The sequence below is a fragment of the Genypterus blacodes genome, unplaced genomic scaffold (assembly GCF_046128005.1).
Source record: "Genypterus blacodes isolate CSIRO-AG114 ecotype Tasmania unplaced genomic scaffold, CSIRO-AGI_Gbla_v1 ptg000076l_1, whole genome shotgun sequence".
Lineage (NCBI taxonomy): Eukaryota > Metazoa > Chordata > Actinopteri > Ophidiiformes > Ophidiidae > Genypterus > Genypterus blacodes.
This window is the reverse complement of record NW_027466885.1, coordinates 642583-666357: the sequence shown is the minus strand read 5'-3', so window position 1 is coordinate 666357 and position 23775 is coordinate 642583. Positions and strand designations below refer to the sequence as shown.

The window sequence follows — 23775 nt, the reverse complement described above, 5'->3', positions numbered from 1 at the left end:
TGCAGCTACAGGAACAATCAGACGACTTGGTGTCTTTATGTAGATGTTTCTTTCGACGGGTAAACAACAGATGGGTGACACATTCAATTCAACTTCAATGCACCTTTATTTATATAGCGCCAAATCACAACCAATGTTATCTTGAGGCACTTATACATAAAGAATATTTAAAGAAGCCCAACATTCCACCATGAGCAAGCACTTGGCAACAGCGGCAAGGAAAAACTCCCCTTTAACGGGAAGAGACCTTAAGCAGAACCGGGCTCTAGGTGGGCGGCCATCTGCCTTCACCGGTTGTCTTTAGAGAAAAAGAGAGAGAGAGACAGACACAGAGAGGCACCGCAACAACAACAACGATGGTAGCAGTGTAAATATGAGTAATGATATTCATACAAATAGCAAGACAGGGTGTTCATCTCTACAGGACAGGCTTTCACAAGAACCTGTGAGATGAAAGAACACAGAAAACTCCGGGGAAGAAGTAAAGTTAGTGAAATGCATCATAAGAGTGTTTTCCCTGCCAGAATCTCATATGTAAATAGTTTTCCACAGACATTAAATACTGTATTCTACTGTTCAACATCTGACCTTCCTGTGTTGTATGTCAGGAGACCCTCAACCTGGTGTGAAAAATAGGGATTTTGTGTTTCAAAATGTCTACAATATTATTTAGGGCATGTTTACATTATGTACAAGTTTAGATAGTCTGAGCTACTGGCGCCCCGGCAATGCATATGGACCAAGCATGGACAGGCAGCTGGAGAGTTGCCAGTTTTCCTCTGGGGCACAGCCAAGGGGTTAGGGTTACCTAAACCTAAACCCTAGGTAACCCTAACCCAAAGTATACTGAGAAGAGGTGCGTCTTCAGACTGGATTTAAACATTTCCTCTTTGACAAATGCATGAAGTGTATTCAGAGAAAAGGAACACAGTACGAAAATGCTCTTCCCTACTACTGTTTTTACTATTACTCTATTCATTTTCTTCAAGGAATTATGAACTAACTGTTTGGTTTACTCTTTCAACAAGACTCCATAAAAGTAATCCCAGAACAAAAAGCCCTTTGTTGGTGTGATTTCTATTTTGTGAGAGATAAAAAAAAGGTTTTTCTTGTAATTATTATATCACAGGCACATTTTTATTGTGTGTTTAGACCACCTTACAAATCGAACCTTACTAGCAAATTCAGAGAAGGAACTTGGATGTAGACTTCATTTGGATTGCTTTGATATTCATGACATGGTTATTTATTTATTTTTTACACAGGAAAAAAACATAGGTAACCATAGATAAAAGCCTCAGGTGCATTCCAATCACTCCGAAATGATGCTTCTTGTTCCTCTACCTACTACCTGTTAAATTAGTTACATTCCATATGGATTAGAGATCTAAATTCCGGTCTGATCACCTCCAGTATGTCGTCTCCTGTCATCTTGTGTCAGCATCCTGGTTCCTTCAGAGCTTTTATGAGGGCAATGCTGAAGCACAAAGGCGTAGTTGTGGTGCGTACAACTGTTTTTGTGCTTTTGCTAGGTTTCTAAATGCGATCGCTGCTAATGATACCATGCAAATGTGCAAATATCAGTGAGACCGCCCGCTGACACTGAAATGTCATCCCCCCTCTCTTTCAAGTTAGAGTGAAACATGATTATCTGCTGCTGTGTTTATTCATTATTCTGCTTTCTTAATATGGCAGAACAAATTCACGCTATATACTATAGTTAGTATATATATTACACCATATATTTAGTGTGCTTTTAATTGATCACATTGTTTCATCCTTTTTGATAATAGACAGAGTCTTTAAATGTTTGTAGTCTTTGGGTTGTATTGGGGTACCTACTGGCCACATAATTGGTAGGGGATCATTTTACTGTAATGTTAATCAAATAAAACTGTAAGTCTGTGGCGATACTAAAAGTCTTAATGATCTGAGGTATAAAGTGCATGATGCCTCAAAATCTAGTCCATTACTGTCCACCAAAATGTCTTCTTTGTTTGCAGATGATGGCCTCAGGTCCTTTTTCTTTGGCCAGTCAAAGTCAAAATCAAAAATCTAGATGAATGTTTTGATTGAGACAGGACTGTGGTTAAGCACAATTTTAGATTTTTTTTTCTCTCACTGAATTAGCACTGAAATCAATGTACACAGCTGTGTCCAAAATCAAAGTTCATAATATATTTTGAGTCATACAAGTTTTTAATTTGGAAGACAAATCTTGATGTAATGGTGTTTTCTCATAATATCTTGATAGATGTGAAGATAGAAGCTCTGTTATCTTTCTTTTTTAATATGTTGATTCTATACTTGCTTGTGTTGCTACTTTGATACTTTCTGTACATTGCTCTTTTAGCTTTATGGAGCATTTTGTATAATTATTAGCATTTTCATAGGATGTAAGATGCATGTCCATATATGCTTGATTCCCTTTTCATACCCCTTGTTTGAGTATACCGTATAAAATGCTTTAAAAAGTTGATGTAAAGGAACATTGCAAAAATAACAGTTGCCGTGTTGTGCAAGTGGTTGGTGCTGCCGTAAATATCCTCAAAATGAGTAATACAGCATATAGGACCATAACAGTGATGCATATACTTCCACAAGAGCAAAACCAATTGCTGAGTATGTCAGAAAGGAGAAATCCTTGTAGTGTCGTTCACTCCAAGCCAAAAGTACTGGTTTCCTCCACAGCGATGAGCAGTTTCTCATATAACATTGTGTATGAAGGGTATGGAGGCAGATCCAGACGGTTAAAACAAGTGTGAGCCCTGAGAGAGAGAGAGAGAGAGAGATTCAGTCAGTTTTACAAAATGGTCTGCTTTGCCTGAGAGGTAGAGCATAGCGTCCAAACAGTACAAGTAAAAACGTGATTTTATAAAAAGCAAATCAGTGTGAACTAGTTTTACAATGTAGAACACAGTCTCAGACCGGATTGAATACCTGGGCAGTGAGGTAACTTTCCCCCACTTCTCAATACAGAAGCGGCGGAGTCCGTTCGATCCCCGCAGGGCAACAAAGCCTTCGTAGGGAACGCTAGATGTCCCAGTGACAAACTGCAGTAGACGGAGGCGTTGCTCATTGTTGAATCGCTCCACTACAGCCCAGAACCAACGCATCACTATGTGACCATCATGGTAACCTGGTGTGTGGAAGTCACAACAAGATGAATTCAGTACAAGGGTTTTACACAGGTACCCTCCTCTAGTCCCTGTCCATGTTTCTGTGCATGCTACCCAAATTGAATGACCGGTAAAAATACCATTCATTCAAAATGGCCTTGTGTGTTGTGTGAGCAAAACACACTTATTTGTCATTACACAATACCATCCAGTTGGCAAATATGGTGCACCTGAAATGGACATCATCCACTCACCTCCTCTGTACTCTGTGTTGGTCCTCCAGTCATTCAGGTCAATCTCCACTGTACCAGCAATGACCAGCTCCAGCTCTCTGGCATCAAATACTGACACCAGCCTAGAATCCACCACCTGACACACACACACACGCTAATAAGCTTCATCAGACACAACGCCTTCGTCTCTCTACCTTTTCCCAAGTGTCCATACTGGAAAACTATAGAACTTGTATTTTTTTACCTCATAGAAGCCTCTGACTAGTGCCTCTGTCTGTTGAACCACTCCTCTCTCCACCCTCCACTTGGCCATTCGTTCTATATAATCCTTCTTGTTCCTCTCAGTCACCTGGAGGGTAGAACCACCTGACTTCAGCTCTCGCTCTGTCACCTGGCAATACAGCAAGCACTGTGTTAAGTAAGTCATCAGAGCATTAAGAGTGGCAAGAATTGAAAATGTGTGGGTATGATGAAGTTTTGTCATGACAGAGAGGCAGAGAGTAAGAAAAGACACAAACATGGTGAGAATGCAGACCTGTCCAAAGACCTCTTCATTGACAGTGAACGTGAGGTCTAGAATGTCAGTGATGTCATTGTCTTTCATCCACTGCAGAGATTGATGGAACTCCTCATCCAGATATTCCAAATCAGAAAGATCTGTGGGCCTGAAGGAAAACACAGAGATGGCATTGACAGACAGCTTACAGAGGTCATATACCACTGAACCAACCAACTGTTTGTACTGACTGCCTGAGTAGAGCCTTGTAGAACGGTCTGGTGAAGAAAGCGTCTAGCAGATATTGGTGAATCAGAGCCAGGCCCAGGATACGACCACTGAAACGGAACCTTGAGACACACACACACACACACACACACACACACACACACACACACACACACACACACACACACAGAAAGAACATTTACAGCACATTGCTAACACTGTCAGGCCCTTGAACAGCAGCAGCAGAATTGCATAATTTTAGAGACAGGTGATTCTGTGTGTGTATATGCAAAATTATTCTTACCATTCAAGATGGTTTTCAATAAATGCTGACATGGGGCTGATCTGAACGGTGTACGTGTCGTTGGCTGAGTATTCGAACAGACCGTAATATGGATTAAACAACTCTTGAGACAGCAGGAAGAAAAACTCCCTGGATGGACCACTATAGTCTAACCTATAGGAAGAGAGACTGTTAGAATATGTTCAAAAGGTTTTCAATTAGGTACACATTCTGTTTACATTGTACAGAAATATGTGAGAATGGCACACAACACATGCACTGATGAAATGCTGGATGTATGTCTCACCCCTCCTCCCCCAGAAAGGTGATATAGAGTTTGTTCCTCTGGAGCTCTTTGCGAGAGCATACCATCACCTGGTTAAAGGTTCCTTCCAGCAGATGCTCTCTCCTGATCAGTAACCTATAACAACCAGGATAGGTCTAACAATGAAGGTTGAAGGAATCACTGCCACTGTTAGCATATATTAATGTAGAGAAATAACAGAACAGAGATAAATTTAGAGGACAATACCTCACATGTGGTAGGCAGTACATGTTTTGACCTGTTCACACATATTCTACTGTAACGAATAATAACCATAAATGCTATCACATTTTGTTTTACAAAACCCTCATCATGTTATACATTTTGCAATTGTATGATGATTTACAGACAGGCTTACTTGAGCTTGCCCGGCCCCTGACCATATCCTTTGGCTTCTAGTTTCCTGTAGAAGTTCCGTAGTTTGGTCTCAAAATCTCTTCGGTAAGGAGCTGGAGCCCTGGCTCTCTGCAACCCTACACACACACGTACGCACACAGACACACACACACACACAGAGAGCTCTGAGGTAAACTTTGCATGTATGTATATGCAATGTTGTCTTAATGTAACCATTCCAATTGAGAACTTTGAGAGCCTCCCATCCCAAAACCTTCTACTAGTCCATGGCTCTGCAGGTGCTGTGATGTAATCCTTGTCTTTTTAACGGCCAACTGCTGGCAAACGTTATTAAACACCTCGGCTTCAAAGTTCCGAATTTTTTTGGAAGAATGAATTACGATTTGCAATTGGAATCTACAAATACCTACCAGGAGAATTATGTGGCGATGAGGTAGGAGAACATCGAGGAGAGAAGCTGAAGCCCGGGTGCATAGGGTGAGACGGAACATGAGATGTGATGTCCTCTTCAAATAAACTGTACAAAAAGGAAAGAGAAGAGAGATAGGGAGAGAGAAAGAGAAGTAAAAAACGTTTTCATATGACATAGTCAACATTAAATCAGGATAGAGCAATAATTCATAGCCCATCGTTAAGGGAAAGCCACCTCAGTGCATGGTTTCTGCCCAGGCTTGGCTGTCGGTCTTGCAACATGTCAAAGATGTTTGGCTGTCGAAGGAATGCCACAATCTTGTCATTATAAGCTGCAGGAGACAGAGAAAAACAACAGCACACCATGAGTCTGAGATGACATTGGGCGTTGCTAAATGAAGCTTTCAGAGAAGGTGCAGTCAGATTTGATCTCTGCCTGGTAGACAGCACGCATTGGCTTGTTTCACAGGCTCCAGCCTCTCGCTCCAGGTTTGTCTGAATTGTTACTAATATACAGGATTGAGCCATAATGGGGTGTTGCTTACATGGAGCATGCATTTGTTGAGAGTCAGGCTGGCCTCGTATGGCTGCTACCAGGCTGTTTCCAGGCCTGGCCATCAGAGGTGTCCCACGATTCCTTGACACATCAGAGGACTGGGAAGAAACAAAAGAAGAAGAAACTTTATCGGGTCAGATCACATGCAAACGTTATCTTGCAAATGACGTCAGCTGAAATTTGTCTTGCGTGCCCTTCTTTACATACCACAACACACACACATGCATTACAGAGGGGTCATGATACAGCGCCGGAGGAGCAGTTTTGGTGCTTTGTTGCAAACTGGAGGCAAACTGGCAACTCTACAGTCTCTACTGTCAACCCATGCAGTTGAATGTCTCCTCGGAAAGATGATGCAAGCATTGTCTTGTAGATTGGAACACTACATATGCATTCAAATGTCTCCAGTATTCAAAGTAAAGGTGTGTGTGTGTACCTCCCCCGCACTGTAGCTTCTTAGCCTCTGCAGGTGCTGCTTGTGGGTCAGGTGGCTAGGCAGCTGGCCGTTCTGCAGTGGGATTCGAGGGTCAATGAAGGTTGTTGCTCGACTGTTGTGATCCACAAAGAACGACTGGAAGACAAGAATCAATGACAAGACTTTTCTACTCAATCATATTCACAGAGGGGTTTTCTAACAACAGCAATAACTGTACCCTAAAATAGTATCAATCCAAACCTTGCTCTGTGTGTCAGTCTTGATCTCCCATCCCCTTGGCAGTTCCATCTGGGTGTCGGCAAACTTGTTGAGGAAGACTACTAAATCACGGTTGTGTTGGTAACGCTCAAAGTTCCTGGCATCGCGGCGCACCTTCAAGATCATGTGCTTCACACAGTTGCTGCTAGTGAACATCCGGTAGGCTGCCTGCAGAATGAAAACATTTACAAGTTCCTTTAAAGCTTGGAGAACAGCAAACTGATGCTTGCACCTCAGATGTTCATGATAAACCACATGGTCATTTTTGGCCATTGCTGTGCCCTGAGGAATCTTTGATGCTCATCAAGTCAGGTCAAGTAAATTATATTTGTATAGCCCAATATCACATACAATGTCTCAAAGTGTCAGAGGGAGTCCTGAAGGTGGAACACCCCGGCATCCCTCTGTGAAAGAAGCGCTGGGGCCAATGGGCCAGAGAAGTGGCACAGTACAGTCAAGTGATCTAAAATGAGCAGATTAAGGAAGGATGGAGAGACAAAATCAGCTATCTAAGCCAGGGGTGGGGAACCTCCGGGTTTACTCCGGGTATACGGCCCTATACGGTGTGTGTGTGTGTGTGTGTGTGTGTGTGCTTGTGTGTGTGCTTGTGTGTTACTTACATAGTTGCTGTGTAACACAGTGAAGAACTCTGGGTGTGTTACAAACTTGACTGGGGGTGACTGGAGGAGAAGGCTGATCTTCTGGTGATTGATAGGGGAAACTGGCCCTGGAGATGAAGCAATGGGGGGAATCCATAGAAAATGACTCCATTGCTCATTAAATAAGCACTGCACTATTTAAAGCTCATTTGTGTAGCTTTTCACAGCATGTGGATGAAAGTTTCAAACAATTTTTCATAGCAGAATTAATCAAAGATTCTTTCAGAACTTTCCATGAATAATTATGAAAAACAATCATTGCCCCTTTCACAGAATATCAACACTGTACCTGTCTGTACAGAATCAGAGTCTGCCTCTGTGCTGCTACTTCTGTCTAGCCTCTGACTCCTACAATCCTCCTCTGTGGCCATTGTTCTCTGGATGTTCTGGTACCTATAAAGGAGGAATGAAATGTTGTCCGCTAGTGTTACTCGTTTCGTTACACATTCTCACAACTTCTTCAAACTAATTGGAGGTGACTACTTAACTCACACTGGACTTAGATCAGTAGAAAGGATGTGTCACCATCCATTCAAAAGGCTTCCACAGTTCAGATCAATATAGAAAATGGAGCCAGTATTTTCAACATGGCAAAATTCTCTCACTCTCCCTGTCTCGCTCACCTCCTATTTAGTTGCTCCATCTGCTGGTTGGATCCTGAGCATGGGAAGCCATGGTTACACTTGCTACTATGGTTCGGGCTCTGCCAGGTTGTCGTCCGTTTGATGTGGTCAACATAGAAAACTCTCCCATGGCTGTCGATACGAGCTTCCCAGTCTGTGAGGGTGGTGTGGGGAGGAATTAAGAAAGACAAACACAGGAATGTCTTCATGCCATCGCTGAATTAATTTCACAATCATGGGATTATTTGCTCATAATTGCTGACAATTAATGGACTTGTTAGGCTGATACCAATATTGATATTTGATGAAGAAAAGTCCTGATTCCTGTACACTAGACTGTATTTGGCATGATCCTATTAGACCATGAACTGTATATAGGTTTAAATTATTTATGTTTCTATTTATATCACACTGTTACTAGTGCAGGAGAATCAGGTGGAATGTAATCTCCTGTGGAGTGTTGCAAACCACTTTATGTCCTTGGACAGAGATAGACACACTCTTCCTTTTAGACTTTAGGCTCCTGCACTGCCAAACACAAATGATTACCTCCAGAACTTTCTCTTAAATGGAAATCACGTCTCTACACATGGGAAACGCACTATCTTGCCTTTCACAACAGTTTAAGAGTCATTTGGACATTTTGCAGGCCCTCATCACTTTTTACAGCTCTGGATTTACACACAAACTCCACACAGGAACACAAACCGCAACTGAAAATAGCAACACTGGTCAACAAACAAACCATTTGGTTTACTTTGGTCAACTTCTGGGCCTGCAAGTTGTCCTTTTGCTGTTGATGGCCTTGACAGGAAACCAATTTACCAATAAAGTGTCAAGGGAAGGAGTCATGCAGGATTAAAGATGAAACTTTAATTTTTAAATTCTCTAAAACTATACTGGTATTGTAAAAGTATTTAATTTTGAGTTTGTGTGTAGTCAGAGATGCGGCAGACACAAACAATGGAAAAATAATATTTCATACCACTTCAGAAATCACACAAGCCATTTCAATGTAAAAATGTGTTACCAGTTTACTTTGAAAAACAGATGAAGTCACTTGTGTATTCTCATGTTAAAGCTGAAGTTAACTTTGAAAAACAGATTCAGTCACTTGTGTAGCCTCGTGTTAAAGCTAAAAGTTTATTTTGATTAGAAGATGCAGTCACTTGTGTATCCTTGCGCTAAAGTTATAGTTTATTTAAAAAAACAGACTTAGTCTGATTTGACTTCGGAGTTTCAAGTGACAGCTGGCTTGACCACAGTTTTGAATTTCAAATTTGCACCATAAGAGCTGCAGATAAGAGCAATTCTGTTGAAATAAAAATGAGAGAGAGAGAGAGAGAGAGAGAGAGAGAGAGAGAGAGAGATTTGATGTCAAATTTGATTACTTGTTAAAAAATAAACTATTGACTATTAATTCTGCTCTTCTTAAAATGGTTAAAATTAGTTTTTACTTTGGACTTGGACCCCTTTCAAAGTTTCAAAGTACAAACTTACATTCAGCACGTAAAGATAAACGAGTAAGATAAATAATTACTTAAAACTACAGAATTCAGTTGAGACATTCCGGATGAGACTCCATTTATGTTACGACATTAGTCTCAAGTAGGGAGGTAAGCAACATAAAGGCTGTTTTGGAGTATAAAAGTAATTGTTACAAAAAATGTAAATAAATAAATTAGACCTTAACGGCTTTAAACAATGACACTGATCAGAAACTATACAGCACAAATCCAAAAACCAACAACAACTGTCTCTTCAATCACAATTGGAATATAACTAACAATGCAAAAACAAACTCATTCTTAATTTTGGATCATGTTTGAACATGTTATTTCACCACAACAAGCTAGTTAGCAACTTCACCGAGCAGACCAAGTAGCATTCAGTCTAGCACAATACACGCAGACATAAGTGCAACTGGACAACACAAACACTGGGTTAGGCCTAAACTTTGACATGGAGTCCAAACATTCTCTCAGTCATAACACTAAAATATGGAGTAAACTTGCAATCTTACTGTCATTTGTCAGATGCAATCCAAACAACATTAAGATCGGAACTATTGTGGCTATGTGGTCCCTCACCGAACACATGATGGTCTGACCAAGAGAAAAACTGATCAATCACTTCTTGTGGATATAACTCTCTCCCGACTACACTGACCGAAGTCAGTTTCATCCATTAGTCGAGTTTCTACTCTTTCAATTGCTGTCTTTCACGTCCCCCATGATGCTAAAAAAAAAGAGCTCTTTGAAAATACATCAGATCTCAATTGGGAAAAAAATGATGCTGGATGTCTATACTGATATGGGCTGGGAAATGTGTTAGGAACGAAAGGATGCCACATTGTGAAAAAATAATGCGGTAGGCTAGTCCATTTTGCTGAAATTCCATTGCAACTCAAGATGGTACTCAGTACTTTACATGTCCCCATGTTCCCATGTGCTCACAATGTCAGGCATGCACACAAGAGGCCGGGCGTTGTCGTGCACCAAGAGAACCCAGGATGCTGCTACTTCACTAACCAGATCAATATCCCAGAAGTGAAATTGACGTGATGCTATACTCTGATTAAAAAGTGTGTACCTAATTCTTTTGAGCAGTATATATATATACTGAATAAATATACACATTCCATACATTACATTACATTATATACATTCACACATCCACACCTGATTCTGCTTTTTTTTTTTAAAGAAAGAAATTATTCTTGTTTTCTTGGTTAAATTAAATGACAGCTTCTTGATGTTTTGATTAGACTCATGTTATTAATGATTCAATTGTGTTAGTTTTAGTGTTAGTTTTCAAATTTTCAAGGTTCTTTAGAGAGGAGACGATTTGAGGCGGACCCCAGGCGGTCCTTTGCACTCACAGATCAAACTTTAAGATTCACAGAATTCAGAAAAGGTTTCTGCTTACCTGTCTGAATTTAGATGACCTTGTTTTCACTGCAGTGCAAGCAAGCACCCACGGGTTGGTGGCCTTGCCTTCTCCTGGCCGGCTCGCCAATTAAATGTCAAAAAGCCCCCAAACGGGGCCAGGAAAATTCTGGAGCACTACCCAACACTCTGCAACACCCAGAAATCTGAAGAAGCAGTCCAACAGGGAGAATCAGGTGCAGTTCAGGTTTATTGCCCACAAATTGTACAGCAATCAACCATTTAGTTTCAAGTTCGGACTTGACAACTGATTTTCTGGTCCCCTGATATCTAATTTTACAACTCAAATGGTCCATCCTGTGATACAATAGCTTTTTCTAAATGGTCAAGAGTGGTTAGAATGTGGGTCTCAGGGAAGTCAAATTCATGTCTGGAGAGATGGCCAAGATTAGGCACAGCTAGCCAGCTAGTGCGCCTCAGAGTGGGTTCCTAACCCTGGAACAAGTGTTGGACTTCTGTCACAGAACTCAAGAGTAGAGTTCTGTGACAGATATTAAAGATATTTAAAGAAGCCCAACATTCCCCCATGAGCAAGTACTTGGCAACAGCGGCAAGGAAAAGCTCCACTTTAACAGAAAGAAACCTCAGGCAGAACCAGGCTCTAAGTTGGCGGCCATCTGCCAATCTTGACCGTTTGGGTTGAGAAAGGGAGAGAGTGAGAGAGAGAGAGACAGAGAAGCACAGCAACAATACAAAATAAATAAAATAATATAGCAGCCTGTGAGATGAGAGAACACAGAAAACTCCGGGGAAGAAGTAGAGTTAGTAGAATGCATTGGTAATGCAATGATATGGATATGCACAGATAGAGAGGAGGTCAGTGCATCATGGGAAATCCCCCAGCAGTCTAGGCCTATAGCAGCATAACTAGGGGCTGGTCTAAGGCAAGCCTGGCCTTAACTATAAGCTTTATCAAAGAGGAACATTTTGAGCCTACTCTTAAATGTAGAGAGGGTCTCTGGCCCGGGACTGAATCTGGGAGATGGTTCCACAAGAAGGGAGCCTGATAACTGAAGGCTCTTCCTCCCGTTCTACTTTTGGAGATACTAGGAATCACAAGTAACCTAGGGGACCAATCTAATTCTAAAACATGGGCCACCTAGGAGGGTGAGCTTGAACTCCAACTAGACTGGTGGGACGAAGTCATACGCAAACTGCACACTGTCTCGTCCTATGCTTGTCTCTCGCTCTAATCTTGTTTAAGGTCGCACACAGGGTCCACTTCACCAAATACACATATGTACACAGAAGTAGAGGACAAATGTGATCAGAATCAGAATAGTTTTTATTGCCAGGAAGGTAAGTAGGAAGTAATTTGCTTTGGTGTTTGGTGCAATCAAAATAAAAGAGAAAAATAAATTTTAATATTAAGAGAAAAATATATCACAGTTATCTTACAGTACTGTATAAAATAAAAATAAATAAATTATAAATTTACAATTACAGATTGCACCCGATCACCTTCTCTGTTGAGGAGGTGAGGATGGACTCAATGATGGCAGAGTAAAAAGACAGGTTGAACTTCTTCAGCTGCCGCAGGAAGAACTCTGCTGTGCTTTCTTGGTCAGGGAGCTGATGTTGAGCTCCGACTTGAGGTCCTGGGAGATGATGGATCCCAGGAAGGACTCCACAGTGTCTACTGGAGAGTCACACAGGATGATGGGGTGGGTGGGGCAGCGTTTATTCGAAAATCCACAACCATCTCCTTTGTCTTCAGAGCAATAAGCTTGTTCTGCCCGCACCAGTTCACCAGACGGTCAATCTCCCACCTGTAGACGGACTCATCTGGAGGTGCAGTCGGTGGTGTCCAAGGAGTAGAGAGCAGAGGGTAAAGAACGCAGCCTTGAGGGGAACCGGTGCTGATGGTCCGTGAGTTAGAGACGTGTTTGTGAGTCGACGAGGACAATAACTAAGAAAGTCAGGCTGGTTCCATCCACGCACAGTATTTGGTGGGCGAGTACGCGCTGTGCCTCCTGCATGTTGGCTTGCGATTGAATGTAAATACCGACCAAAATGAATGAAGCAAACTCACATAAAGTGTGAATTAAACATATATTGAAAAGGGCTATTGATTGCTTTGTTGAGCCACTGAGATCTAAGCTAGTGACAAATGTAATTTCACATTACTATAGACCAGTGTCATTACTTTCACAATTTAAGGCGCTTAGACCCCCACCCCTCTGCCCAGTGACAAGGTCATATAATGACAACATTCCAGCAATACAGGTATTTGAGATCAACTGCGTAAAATATCTCCGGAGATGATCTAGAGCAGTGGAATCTATCACATTTTTCTAATTAATTTTGGACTACAACTCTCCACTGGGCCAAAGGTATCACTCTGAGCTTCCTGCCTCAGTTGAAAAAAAAACACACATCCATTGCCTCACTTAATGTTTGGTTTTACTGTTTGTACTACTCCTGTGCGTTAAATATAAGTGAATGGAAGGAATGAGTCATATTGCGGTGTGTGGGCTGTGTGTGTGTGTGTAAGTGAAAGGCTGATGCTTAAGGCTAATGCTTGCTACCAGAATGAGTGTGAGATAACATCAAATATTAAAAAACTTCGTATTGGTATCTATAACAGATGCAAAACAATACCGTTCTATGTAGGTCTATAGTACATTATCCAGTTTCATACTAGACAATTTTTGTGTGACTGTGTTAATCAAAGCTGATCCAACATGCAAATGAGGAATTTAAAAAAGTATCGCTTCCTTCAGGTAAAATACTTAGCACAGGTACTTGGCAAAAGAATGAATTTACGGAGGCAATTGAGCGTGTTTGGGAAGCAAAAATACAAAGGAACATACACGTGAATGAAACACGTAAACACGGCACTTACAGAAACCAGTGTGATGGCATATGACTCCAGAGTAAGACTGGGAAGGGTTGGTTCTTACTTGAAGGCAGGGCTTGATCAGTGGCAGTAGGAAAATGGTTTAGGCCAGGGCTGGGTCGCAGGACTGAAAGATGGCCAACAGGAGGGGACAAGCCTAAGCCAAAGGGACATCAGAGAAACAGAGTTGGGTATACTACCATAAGGTTAGAGATTACACAATACAACTAACCAGAATAGGGAACCTATGATGCCAGCGGCGTAACTGAAAATAACAATCATTAGGTCTGGTTTTTGGTTGGAGGATCAACAATACAAATCTACAAACAAATATTTGTATTGATTGATTGTGAAGCTTATGTATAAGACATGTGGAGGCACTACATACTGTAAACTTGTAACAGGCTACTTTTCTTTCAAATAATAAGCCCATTGACATCATGGCCGTTAAGCTCTAATGACTCGCAAGGTATTTCAAATGATTTATAGATTTTGTATCGCAATACTGAACATGGTTTCAACGTAAAAGTTCAAATGTTAGTATCGTGACAACCATAATCTGGAAAGTTAACACAGTGCTGACAGACAGACAAACTCTTCACACATTTACCAATTCGATGTTCTTACTTCACCTAAACTGTTGTTACCTTACCGTTGCTGATCCGGTCACTGGGTCCTGGCACGATTGGCTCCCCATGCAACCTCCCAGTCCTTCCCTCTCCTCCAGCACTGCCTGCTTCCCGGCTTTCTGGACTGTGTGCTGCATTCGACACAGACTCAAAGGCACTGTTCTCCTCATCTTCATCTTCATCCTGGGATGAGAACACAGTACTCCCAGAGAGCCGGTTGCTGTCAACTGAGGAGAGGCGAGTGTGGCTACAGAAGCGACTCCTTCCCTCATAACCTGAATTGCTGTAACAAGATGTACTGTAACAGGAGGTGCTATAGCAAGAGGTGCTATAGCAGGACGTGTCACATAATTCGCACTCCAAGCAGGATTGAGGGATCCCACTGTCAACTGCATGTCCACCACCTTTTCTTTCACTGTCTTTCAACTCACTGAGCTCAGACAGACGCTCAATGGAGAGGCCACAGGGTAGAGAGCGACAGCAGCAAGGCCCTGGACACTCTGGGACCTGGAGGAATACATAGGCAAAAAGTTTATCTCATTTCAAACTTGTGTTAAACTCGCAAATTATATACTAAGGAGAGGGGTCTACCACCAGGAGTCTGTCTTTATTTCAGTGTCTTATTAGAACTAATAAGATCACTCAACATACCTGAGTTAGGGAATGGGTTGTGTCCCCCTCCTCTTCCTCATCCTCCTGCCTTTCCTCCTCCCTGTCCTTGGAGGTTTCAAGTGTTGGTGATGTGGAAGTGGAATCTTGCGATGCATTTATATTCTCCTGCTCGTCTGTGTCCTCCTCTTCCTCCTGACTGGAAGTTCTTTGTTGGGCTGAAGGAAGACTGTGGAGGAGGTGGTGAATTCGAATGTAATGGGATCGTGGTGTCTCCGGATCACCACAAGCTGATGCAATCACCGTTTCCAGTTCTGACACTGGAAGGGAGCACGGGCGGTTTTTACGCCTCATTGTTTTGTTGTAATTTGAGACACGGGACTGGCAGGTGCAGGGGAGACCGCCTCTTTCATCACCATCTCCTACTTCTTGTAAGTTGCCAACTACAGCACCTACAGCTTCCTGGGATATGCTGTTTTCCTCTGTGGGGCCCTCAACAGTAGCAGCTGAAACATTATCTGAGACTACCATAAAATCATCAGGGTTTAACTTTGACAGTGTTTTCTCTCCAACTCCCCTTTCTTCCACAATTTCTGTCCCTTCCTCCTCAGCTAGTAGGGTAAAGTCTTCAGGCTGCTCCCCTTCCTCTTCCACCAGTTCTTTCTCCTCCCTTCTCTCCTCTTCTCTATCTACTCTTGAGTTCAATTCCTCTTGTTCAGTAGAAATTACATTCTCACGGTTCAACTGGGGCTCAGCAGATGAGTGGCCCTCACTCATTGTGCTCTCTTTTGCGGTTCCTTGTTCCTTCTCTTGTTTTGCTTCAGTCTCCATTTCTGCAGGTTGGATTGTCTCATTTATGGAGTCCTCAGGTGTTGGTGGCTCAGCTGGCTCCTGGTCAGGTGTGGCATCCATGGGGAGCTCAGGCATGTCAGATCCCCCACTTTGTGTGTTGTCATCATCATGCATACCAGCACCATCATTGTCCCATGTAATAACCTCTCCAGGACAAGCTTGCTCGCTGGCCAACGAGACCTCCTCATCATCTTAAAACAATAGCAACAACTGTCTTAATGGATAGGCATCTATTCTATCAATAACAGATAAAATACATGTGCAACAACAAGAATAGGCCATTTTGAGGAACTCAACAATAAATTATCCAAAAACCATTATATATTTTTGTTCAAGATCTACGATCACTTGGATAGATGAAAGTGTTCAAATGATGATGTTCTCTTTACAATGGCAAGCAGTCAATGATAGTCCTGGTGCTACTGTGGGCAGGAGAATAGCAGTAATAAAGGAAGCAAAACAGTGGTTGTAGTAGGTTACTAAGCTTCAAGTGGTTGTGGGTAGCATTATGGGCATTAGTGGCCAAATAGCAAAAGAAGATGGTAGGAGCTTTGCAGCAATAGGACAGTAGGAGGTTCAGAGGTTGGCAGTGGAGTAGTTGGTCAGTGTTCAAGGTAGGGGGAAAACAAGCATGACAGTACTCAAGAAGGCTAGTACTAAAGGGGAAATCAGAGTATCAGTCATAGATCAGAAATTAAACCATGTGATGTGGTTCAGCCTGTGGAATATATCTTGTACCTTGTGGGTGCGCGCGTGTATGTGATTCTGCTCCTGCTTCTCTAATACCGCCATGCAAAGATTAGCTACCTGGCTGAGTAGAGGATGTCAGTTCGAAGCGAAACTGCAGCTGGCCACAAACATGATCTGTTGGAAACCTGCGACCTAGACAGTAACTCACCACCCAATCTCTGCAGAGAGAGAGAAAAACACAGGAAGTGAGAAGGTAGCGAGCAGGGAGAGACAGGATGAAAAGTGGCGCCTATACTGAAACACACGTCACAACTAGCCATGTAACTGTTCCTATTGCAAAGGGGGGGATTTCTGTCTGCTTTTATAAAAGCAACACAGCACACAGAGACACTGAAACAGCTATACAGTATACCACTTTGTCAGGTAAATCCAAATACTTGTAGCCTACTATTTCATTTATTTAATCTTTAATTAGCATGGGTGAGTAAATGTGGCTCAACACCTTTTGACTATATGATTAGTGGATACTGGAACAATATTTAGACCGATGAGTGCAAAATCACTGGAGTCAGTTCACCAAAAACAACGTAAATCTATTATTATGTTTATGTTTATCATGCTTTGTTTTATCATGCTTTGTTTTACCCAATGGCATGTTTTTCCAGCAGCCTCTGAACAGGAACAGAGAGTTTCCCCAGGAAACGCTTGATAATTGGCCGACTCTTTGAAAATTTATCCTTCACCTCAATCTCCAGGACATCAGTGGGCAGAGACACAAAGTTAAATCTCTGGGAAAAAAATAGACAAACACAGAGAAGAGAGGATTGTACCAGTCAGTGCTGAAATGTTATGGTTGCCATGTTTGCTGACCACTAAGGCAGGTAAGGTAAAACTTGTGCGATTTTACAAAATTTCAAGACTGTCAGGAAATATACTCTACATCTGAACCAGGTCACTGACATTGACTTTGTATGTTGTGGCATTGTGAAGATTTTTTGGGCCGGATTACAGTAAATTGCATAAATAACAGTATACTTCAATTTCAACGACTGGGATTTACTGTATAATTAAGATTACAATGCTGTCTTTACCATACTATTTTCTGCTAAACTTACATTGTATTTGTTAAATATTTTTATTGAAGAAAGCATCTGGCATAACAACGGGCATCCAGTTATGAGAGATTTTTTTCTAGATTGTATACATACAGAAGGGAAGAAAAGAAAAAGAAGAGATTGAAAACAATGAAGGGAGCAATAATGTGTGATGTACATGTGTATCCCTCGTTGTCACATCATCATGGATTTTAACATTGAGACAAAAGCAAAGACCTCTTAGGGGAGAGACAGCATGAGTTATTTGTTACTCACTAATGAAGAGAAGTTTGTGTGTGGGTGTGTGTGTGTGTACCTCTGTTAACCATTGTGGGTTGACAGTATTGCAGACCACGGCAGATCGTTTCTCCTGGCCATGGTGTGGCAGTGAGGGGAAGATGCTATGCTTTCCTGGCTCAATTGAGAGCTTCAAGTAGGGGTCTGGATGGAAAAACATCCCTTTTTTCAAACCCACTGCCCGGAGGTCTAAACAATGGCGATAAGAAAAGGAGGATGGTTTTATTCACTGTAAAATGGAAATAACAAAATGGGAACAACATGGCATTCCAAATAAAGATATTTTAGCACAAATGATAATGCATTTTCAAAAAAGAAATACATATATAGTATAGTAGTGTATATATGTACGGTATATAGCAATAAACGGATGGAAAGAAAACAAGCAGCCTACCTGAGAGGGAAAAGTTAATGAGTCTCCTGCCCCGTCCAGGGTTTTCCTCAGAAATAACCCCTGTCTTTAACACCTGTAGACGGACAAAGTAGCTGAGTTCGGAACTGCCCATAAATAAGATGAACATTAAAACATACTTCCTTCATCCTTACCTTGAAGATGCTAATACTAACAAATAATGTTATACTTAATCTAAACAACATCAGCAACTATGGAGCAAATAGTTAACATGTTGACCAGCATGTCCCTGCAAAAAAATTGACTTTCAGGCAGTGACAAATGTTTTGCAGCACATATCAGATCATTACAAGTGTTAATACAGCTCCCAACTGGACCACACAAGTAAAAGAAAAACTAAAGATCCAAGTCCAGTTATAGTTATAGTTCTGGATAGCTAAGACATGCCTTCCGTACGATGCCAGGGTTACAGACTTACACCATCTCTGAGTCAAGCTGCTGCAAAACAAAGAGAGAATTAAACTTATAAATTGTAGTTTGTTATTACTCACAGGGGCAGGAACAGTCTTGACTTTTACACATTGTGTGGTTGCCCTCAATGCTCCAGTAACACCGTGGTAGTACCTGAAGCAGACCTGGGTCTCAGCTGAAAAGTAAAGAGCAAGGAAAATGGGGAGAGGAGTGGAAACAGAGATTGATGTTTCAGAGTCTGTTCTTCCACGTACACACAATTCTGGTGAGGTTTCCTGGGTCAACAGGAAACAATACCATTAAGATAATTTTGGTGAAAGTATAGAAATGTGTGACTCTACCGATGGTGTCAAAGGGAAAAGCTTATTCAGAACTGATTCTGATGAGATATTTTACAGAGTTAGATAGTCGGACACGGCAGAGTTTATTGTTACTTACAGTTTGTGAAGTAGGGACTTGAGTCAATCTTCCATACTATCTGCCCCTTGTGAGAGCCATTGATGCCTCTGTTCTTATAGTCCAGAAAGTTTTCTGACAAAGCCTCATCTAGAAAGAGAGATGAAACAGATGATATGACAGTGCTTCAACTACTCTACTCTTAGTGATGATAATTTAAGAGGTTCTTCATATAATATTTAGTTACGCTGAGTAATATTAAATAGTAGCTGTGGAGTTGTTTTTTTAAGTCTGTAATTATTAGGAAAACTTCTATCAGTCGTTTTTGTTTTATTTTATATCAACTTGACATGCTGACTAACCAACAAGATACATTCCAATCCAGTCTCCAGAATCCACTTCCTCTTTGATGTCCCATATGACCACCAGGTCTTCAGACAGGCCAATGGTGTAGTTGGAGGAGCTAATGGTCAGAGTGGAGCGGGAATCTGGGGAGACCAGATCCGTATCGCTAGTGGACCGCAGCAGTCCGAGCATGAAGGCCTCCTGGTTCAACCCATTGGCAGCATATGTCTCTGTACTGTAGTTGAGACGATTCACGTCCTTACAGCGCTGACGGGTCTGACTGCTCCGGGTCGGTGAGGCCATAGCCACCAGGCCAAAGAACCGATTCTGGTTCAAATTCTGCAAAGCAATATACAGATAACAGATAATACAAATGTTATCTTTCTCTTGGATTTGAGATCCAATTAGCTAGATATGCTCCTCTCTGGCGTGAACTGGCATTTTTGTTTTGTTTATCATAGGCAACTGCAGCTTAAGGAGACAGGGTAGATGAGAAATCAGAGAAGGTAGGCTTGTATCAGACATGACTGTGCATAAAATGTACCATGCCTAATTTTTGGTATTGATTGTCTTTACTTATTAATAATTGTGAATATGCATATAAAGTGATTTCCTCAAAATTTAGTATGTGTTTTAAATATTATGATGCTAAATACAGTTAAAGAATCTAGGAGAAAGTTACAACTGCTACTACAGAGATGAATCAACACCTTGCTGATCTGAAAATCTCAATCGCATCATTGTAATCCCATCGCTTTACTTTCTCTTGCTGAATTATAGTCCTCAATTAGAGCTACACTATCTAATAAAGCTTCAGGTCCCGAAATGGATGTTTTAAAAAAGTTATTGATAAACCGCAACCTTTACTTTTCTCGATGTTCAATGAATCTCTAGAGAAGGCTTCGCTTACCCCCACTCTGACTCAATAGCCCTTATTTTAAACAAAGACAGAGACCTCCTCTACTGTGGTGCATATTCAATGCAATTCAACTTTATTTATAAAGTGCCAAATCACAACAAACCTTATCTCAAGGCACATTACATACAGAGCATTTAAAGAAGCCCATCATTCCCCCATGAAGCAAGCACTTGGCAGCAGCGGCAAAAAAAACTCCCCTTTTATGGGAAGTTATCCCTTGCCATTGTTGCCATAGACCTCTGTCTTTAATAAGTGTTGATATCAAAGTTTTGCCGAAAACGCTTGCTCCTTGTTTTGCCAAGTATAGTTTTTGAGGATCAAAACAGCTTCACTAAGGGATGCCACTATTCTGTAACACTCACAAAAACGATCTCCAAAATGTTGCATAACTGTATGCAAATTGTTATTTCAGATGCTTTCTTCAATAAAAAATATTGAGCAAAGGTGTTTTGCTATGACATGTCCGTATATGAACGACATGTGTACTTTATTTCATGATGGAAACATACAGTATTTACAATAAGTACAGTGTCATTTCAAGAGAGAGACAGAGACAGAGAGCACATTTAAATGTCTCTTCAAAGTCATCATCTTTGTCTCCCTCCTCACTCTGTCTCGCCTTTGTCCAGTTCTGACAAAATTTGAAGAACTAGTCTTGCGTTTGCGTCCTTTCAATATTAACCAGAACAGAGAGAAGGGGAGTATTTACTCCACAGTTATGGTCACTATGACATCAAAGCCTGCATGTAGCAAACATTTTTTCAAGCTTCTGGTATTTTCACAAGACTATAAAAAAACTGAAACGGAGCTGGGTGGTGTAACAAATACAATCAGGAGGTGTATCAAATACAAATAAATATGTCAAACACAATGAAGCAGGATGTGTGTGTGTGTATACTATGTTGTCCAAAACGCTGTAGTTAGCTATGATGCTAATGTTATGTTGCTACGGGAGCATGCCTATGTTCCCTCAGCCCTATGTTCCCTCAGCCCTATGTTCCCTCATTTCTAAGATTTTTTTCAAAATTAGGCCGTATGTTCCCTCATTTCTAAGATTAGATAACCCTAACCCTAACCCTAATTAGAAATTGGGGAACATAGGGCTGAGGGAACATAGGGCCTAATTTTGGAAAAAATCTTAGAAATGAGGGAACATAGGGCTGAGGGAACATAGGGCCTTATTAGAAATGAGGGAACATAGGGCTGAGGGAACATAGGGCCTAATTTTGAAAAAAAATCTTAGAAATGAGAGAACATAGGGCTGTGGGACCATTGGGCTGAGGGAACATAGGGCTGACCCCGTTGCTACTTTCATCCTTCATCCTCCCATGTCTCGCCGTCAACAATGTAAGAATATCTTGCTCAGTATAAAACACATCAAACTCAACATTTGAGTGATATTACTGTACTGACACAATGTTATTCACATGTATGAAAGTTTTGTATGAAAGTGCCCCTCTCATGCAATATTTAAAAAAAATCACCATCGAATTAAGTGTAAAGGAGGAGAGCAGTCGTAGACATAATTAAATTAAATATATATCAAAAATATGATGCAAACACAAAAGATATTACTAAAAAAAATACTATTATTGGAATCATTTCATTCAACCACAATCAATATCACAAGATTTAACAATTTCAACACTCCACTGAAAAATGTGCATTGTAATGCTGTCACTAACTTGGGATTTTCCGTAAATTGAAATTTACTTTTGATCTATTTACATTGTGGCTAGAGGGAGGAACAGCAAAGCCCTGACTTCAGTACCGCCTGATCGTCTGTTTGATCACAAATCACACACGCAGTCTCTCTCAGGCTTATGATATGATGTCATTTCCACATGTAATGATTGGCAATCGAAAAATGTTTGGATGGGAGATGATTAACGTTAAAGGTATGAAATTATTATCAAAAAGCCAGATCGGTGATGTGTGTTCTATACGGAATATTAGTCCAGATACACATTTGTAAATTCGCAGCCGTTTTAGCATGTTGTCAGTAACCAAACCAAACTGCCGAATTTGAATGGCGTTTCATTTGTTCCATACACGACGGATTTACTTATAGAACGTATGACATATAGTAAATGCAGAGTCATGGGCCGATGCTGGACTCTGCTATAGGCATATCATCTTTTAAACAACAATGGAAATGATTTACCTGGGATAAACTGACTTTCCGGTGGATCATTCTCCAAGATTTAGGATTCGAAGTCAAAGAGGTATTTACAGGGCGGCTAATTCAGATCAAGCGTCATTTCGACGGTAAAGGATGGGAAGAGCACAAACAAACAACGAAAAGGACCGACAGGACATGCAGAAGAGAGGAGCCTGTGATCTCATCCTTTCCTCTTTCCCTGGACCAAAGTAAAGCTATTCAAAATACGCCAAACAACTTCCGGCCATAAATAACCTTGCCATGATAAGGCCTGAGTGTATGTGTATGTGTATGTAATGTAAGTGTCTAAATGTTTGAGTCAGTCCAACTTCATTGTGAATTCAGGCAATTCATTATTTGTACACTCAATGATATCGTGAAGTTGACCAAAAATGAGGCGTCCCTTCTACGACATTTTAAATACATTATTTTATTTTGAAGCCTGACTTCTTGCCTTATTTATGATGACTATCGAACTTGACACATGTGGTTTGGCAAATCACAGCCAATCGGCAGGCGTGTTTTCTCCTCCCTTGCCTTGCCTTGTCTTCGGCTTCCACCTACCTATCCTGTAGCCGCGCGTGCAATTACGTCACAGTATAATATCGATTGCGAGAGAGAGAGAGAGAGTGAGAGAGGGGAGGGGAGAGTGCGTGTGTGAGAGAATCCCAGATTTACTGTACAACTAATATAGACAGCATGTACATCCAGTGATGAAGAGGGAATACAAATTGCAATGTCCCCTTGACGCCTCCGGATGTCGCCATTCTCTGCTCAATGACGTGAGAGTGTCAGTGTGTGTGTAAGAGCGCGAGAGTCACACAAACACACACACACACACACACAAACACACACACACAGAGACACACACACACACACACACATACAAAACTGTTGGGGGTCAAGATTTGTTTTTCTTCCATATTCTCAGATTTGCCCCAGATTCGCACCAATTGATTCCTCCGTCACCTCTTCTCTCTAGCACTTTAGTTAAGTTGAACCATTTCATGCCATTGGTGGTCTGCTAACAGCATGACTTCGAATGGTGTTGGGTTTTGTTGTGTCTCTTTGAGCTGGATTGGTTAGCCACCCCTGATCTCAAGACATCTTGGGATTTAATACGGGATGCTTTTCTGCCCTCTTGTGGCTACATGGGCGAAATAACCTCGCCGACGCGGACGGAACAGCG

General features: G+C 41.3%; 1 protein-coding gene across 1 annotated transcript; it reads right to left on the bottom strand.

Annotated features, from left to right (window-relative positions):
- Positions 1-2656: 2656 nt before the first annotated feature.
- LOC143006885 (E3 ubiquitin-protein ligase HECW1-like) lies at positions 2657-19854 on the bottom strand. The gene is given in 27 exon segments (XM_076158223.1): positions 2657-2768; positions 2941-3139; positions 3374-3488; positions 3597-3743; positions 3888-4017; positions 4100-4198; positions 4381-4533; positions 4667-4780; positions 5043-5157; positions 5452-5585; positions 5643-5784; positions 5998-6106; positions 6445-6579; positions 6685-6870; positions 7323-7429; positions 7651-7754; positions 7985-8138; positions 13836-13928; positions 14424-14907; positions 15052-16052; positions 16669-16769; positions 17197-17339; positions 17962-18131; positions 18337-18409; positions 18846-18940; positions 19204-19311; positions 19524-19854. Coding segments are annotated over 27 exon segments (4809 nt in total). The 5' UTR covers positions 19810-19854.
- Between the last annotated feature and the right edge of the window lie 3921 nt (positions 19855-23775).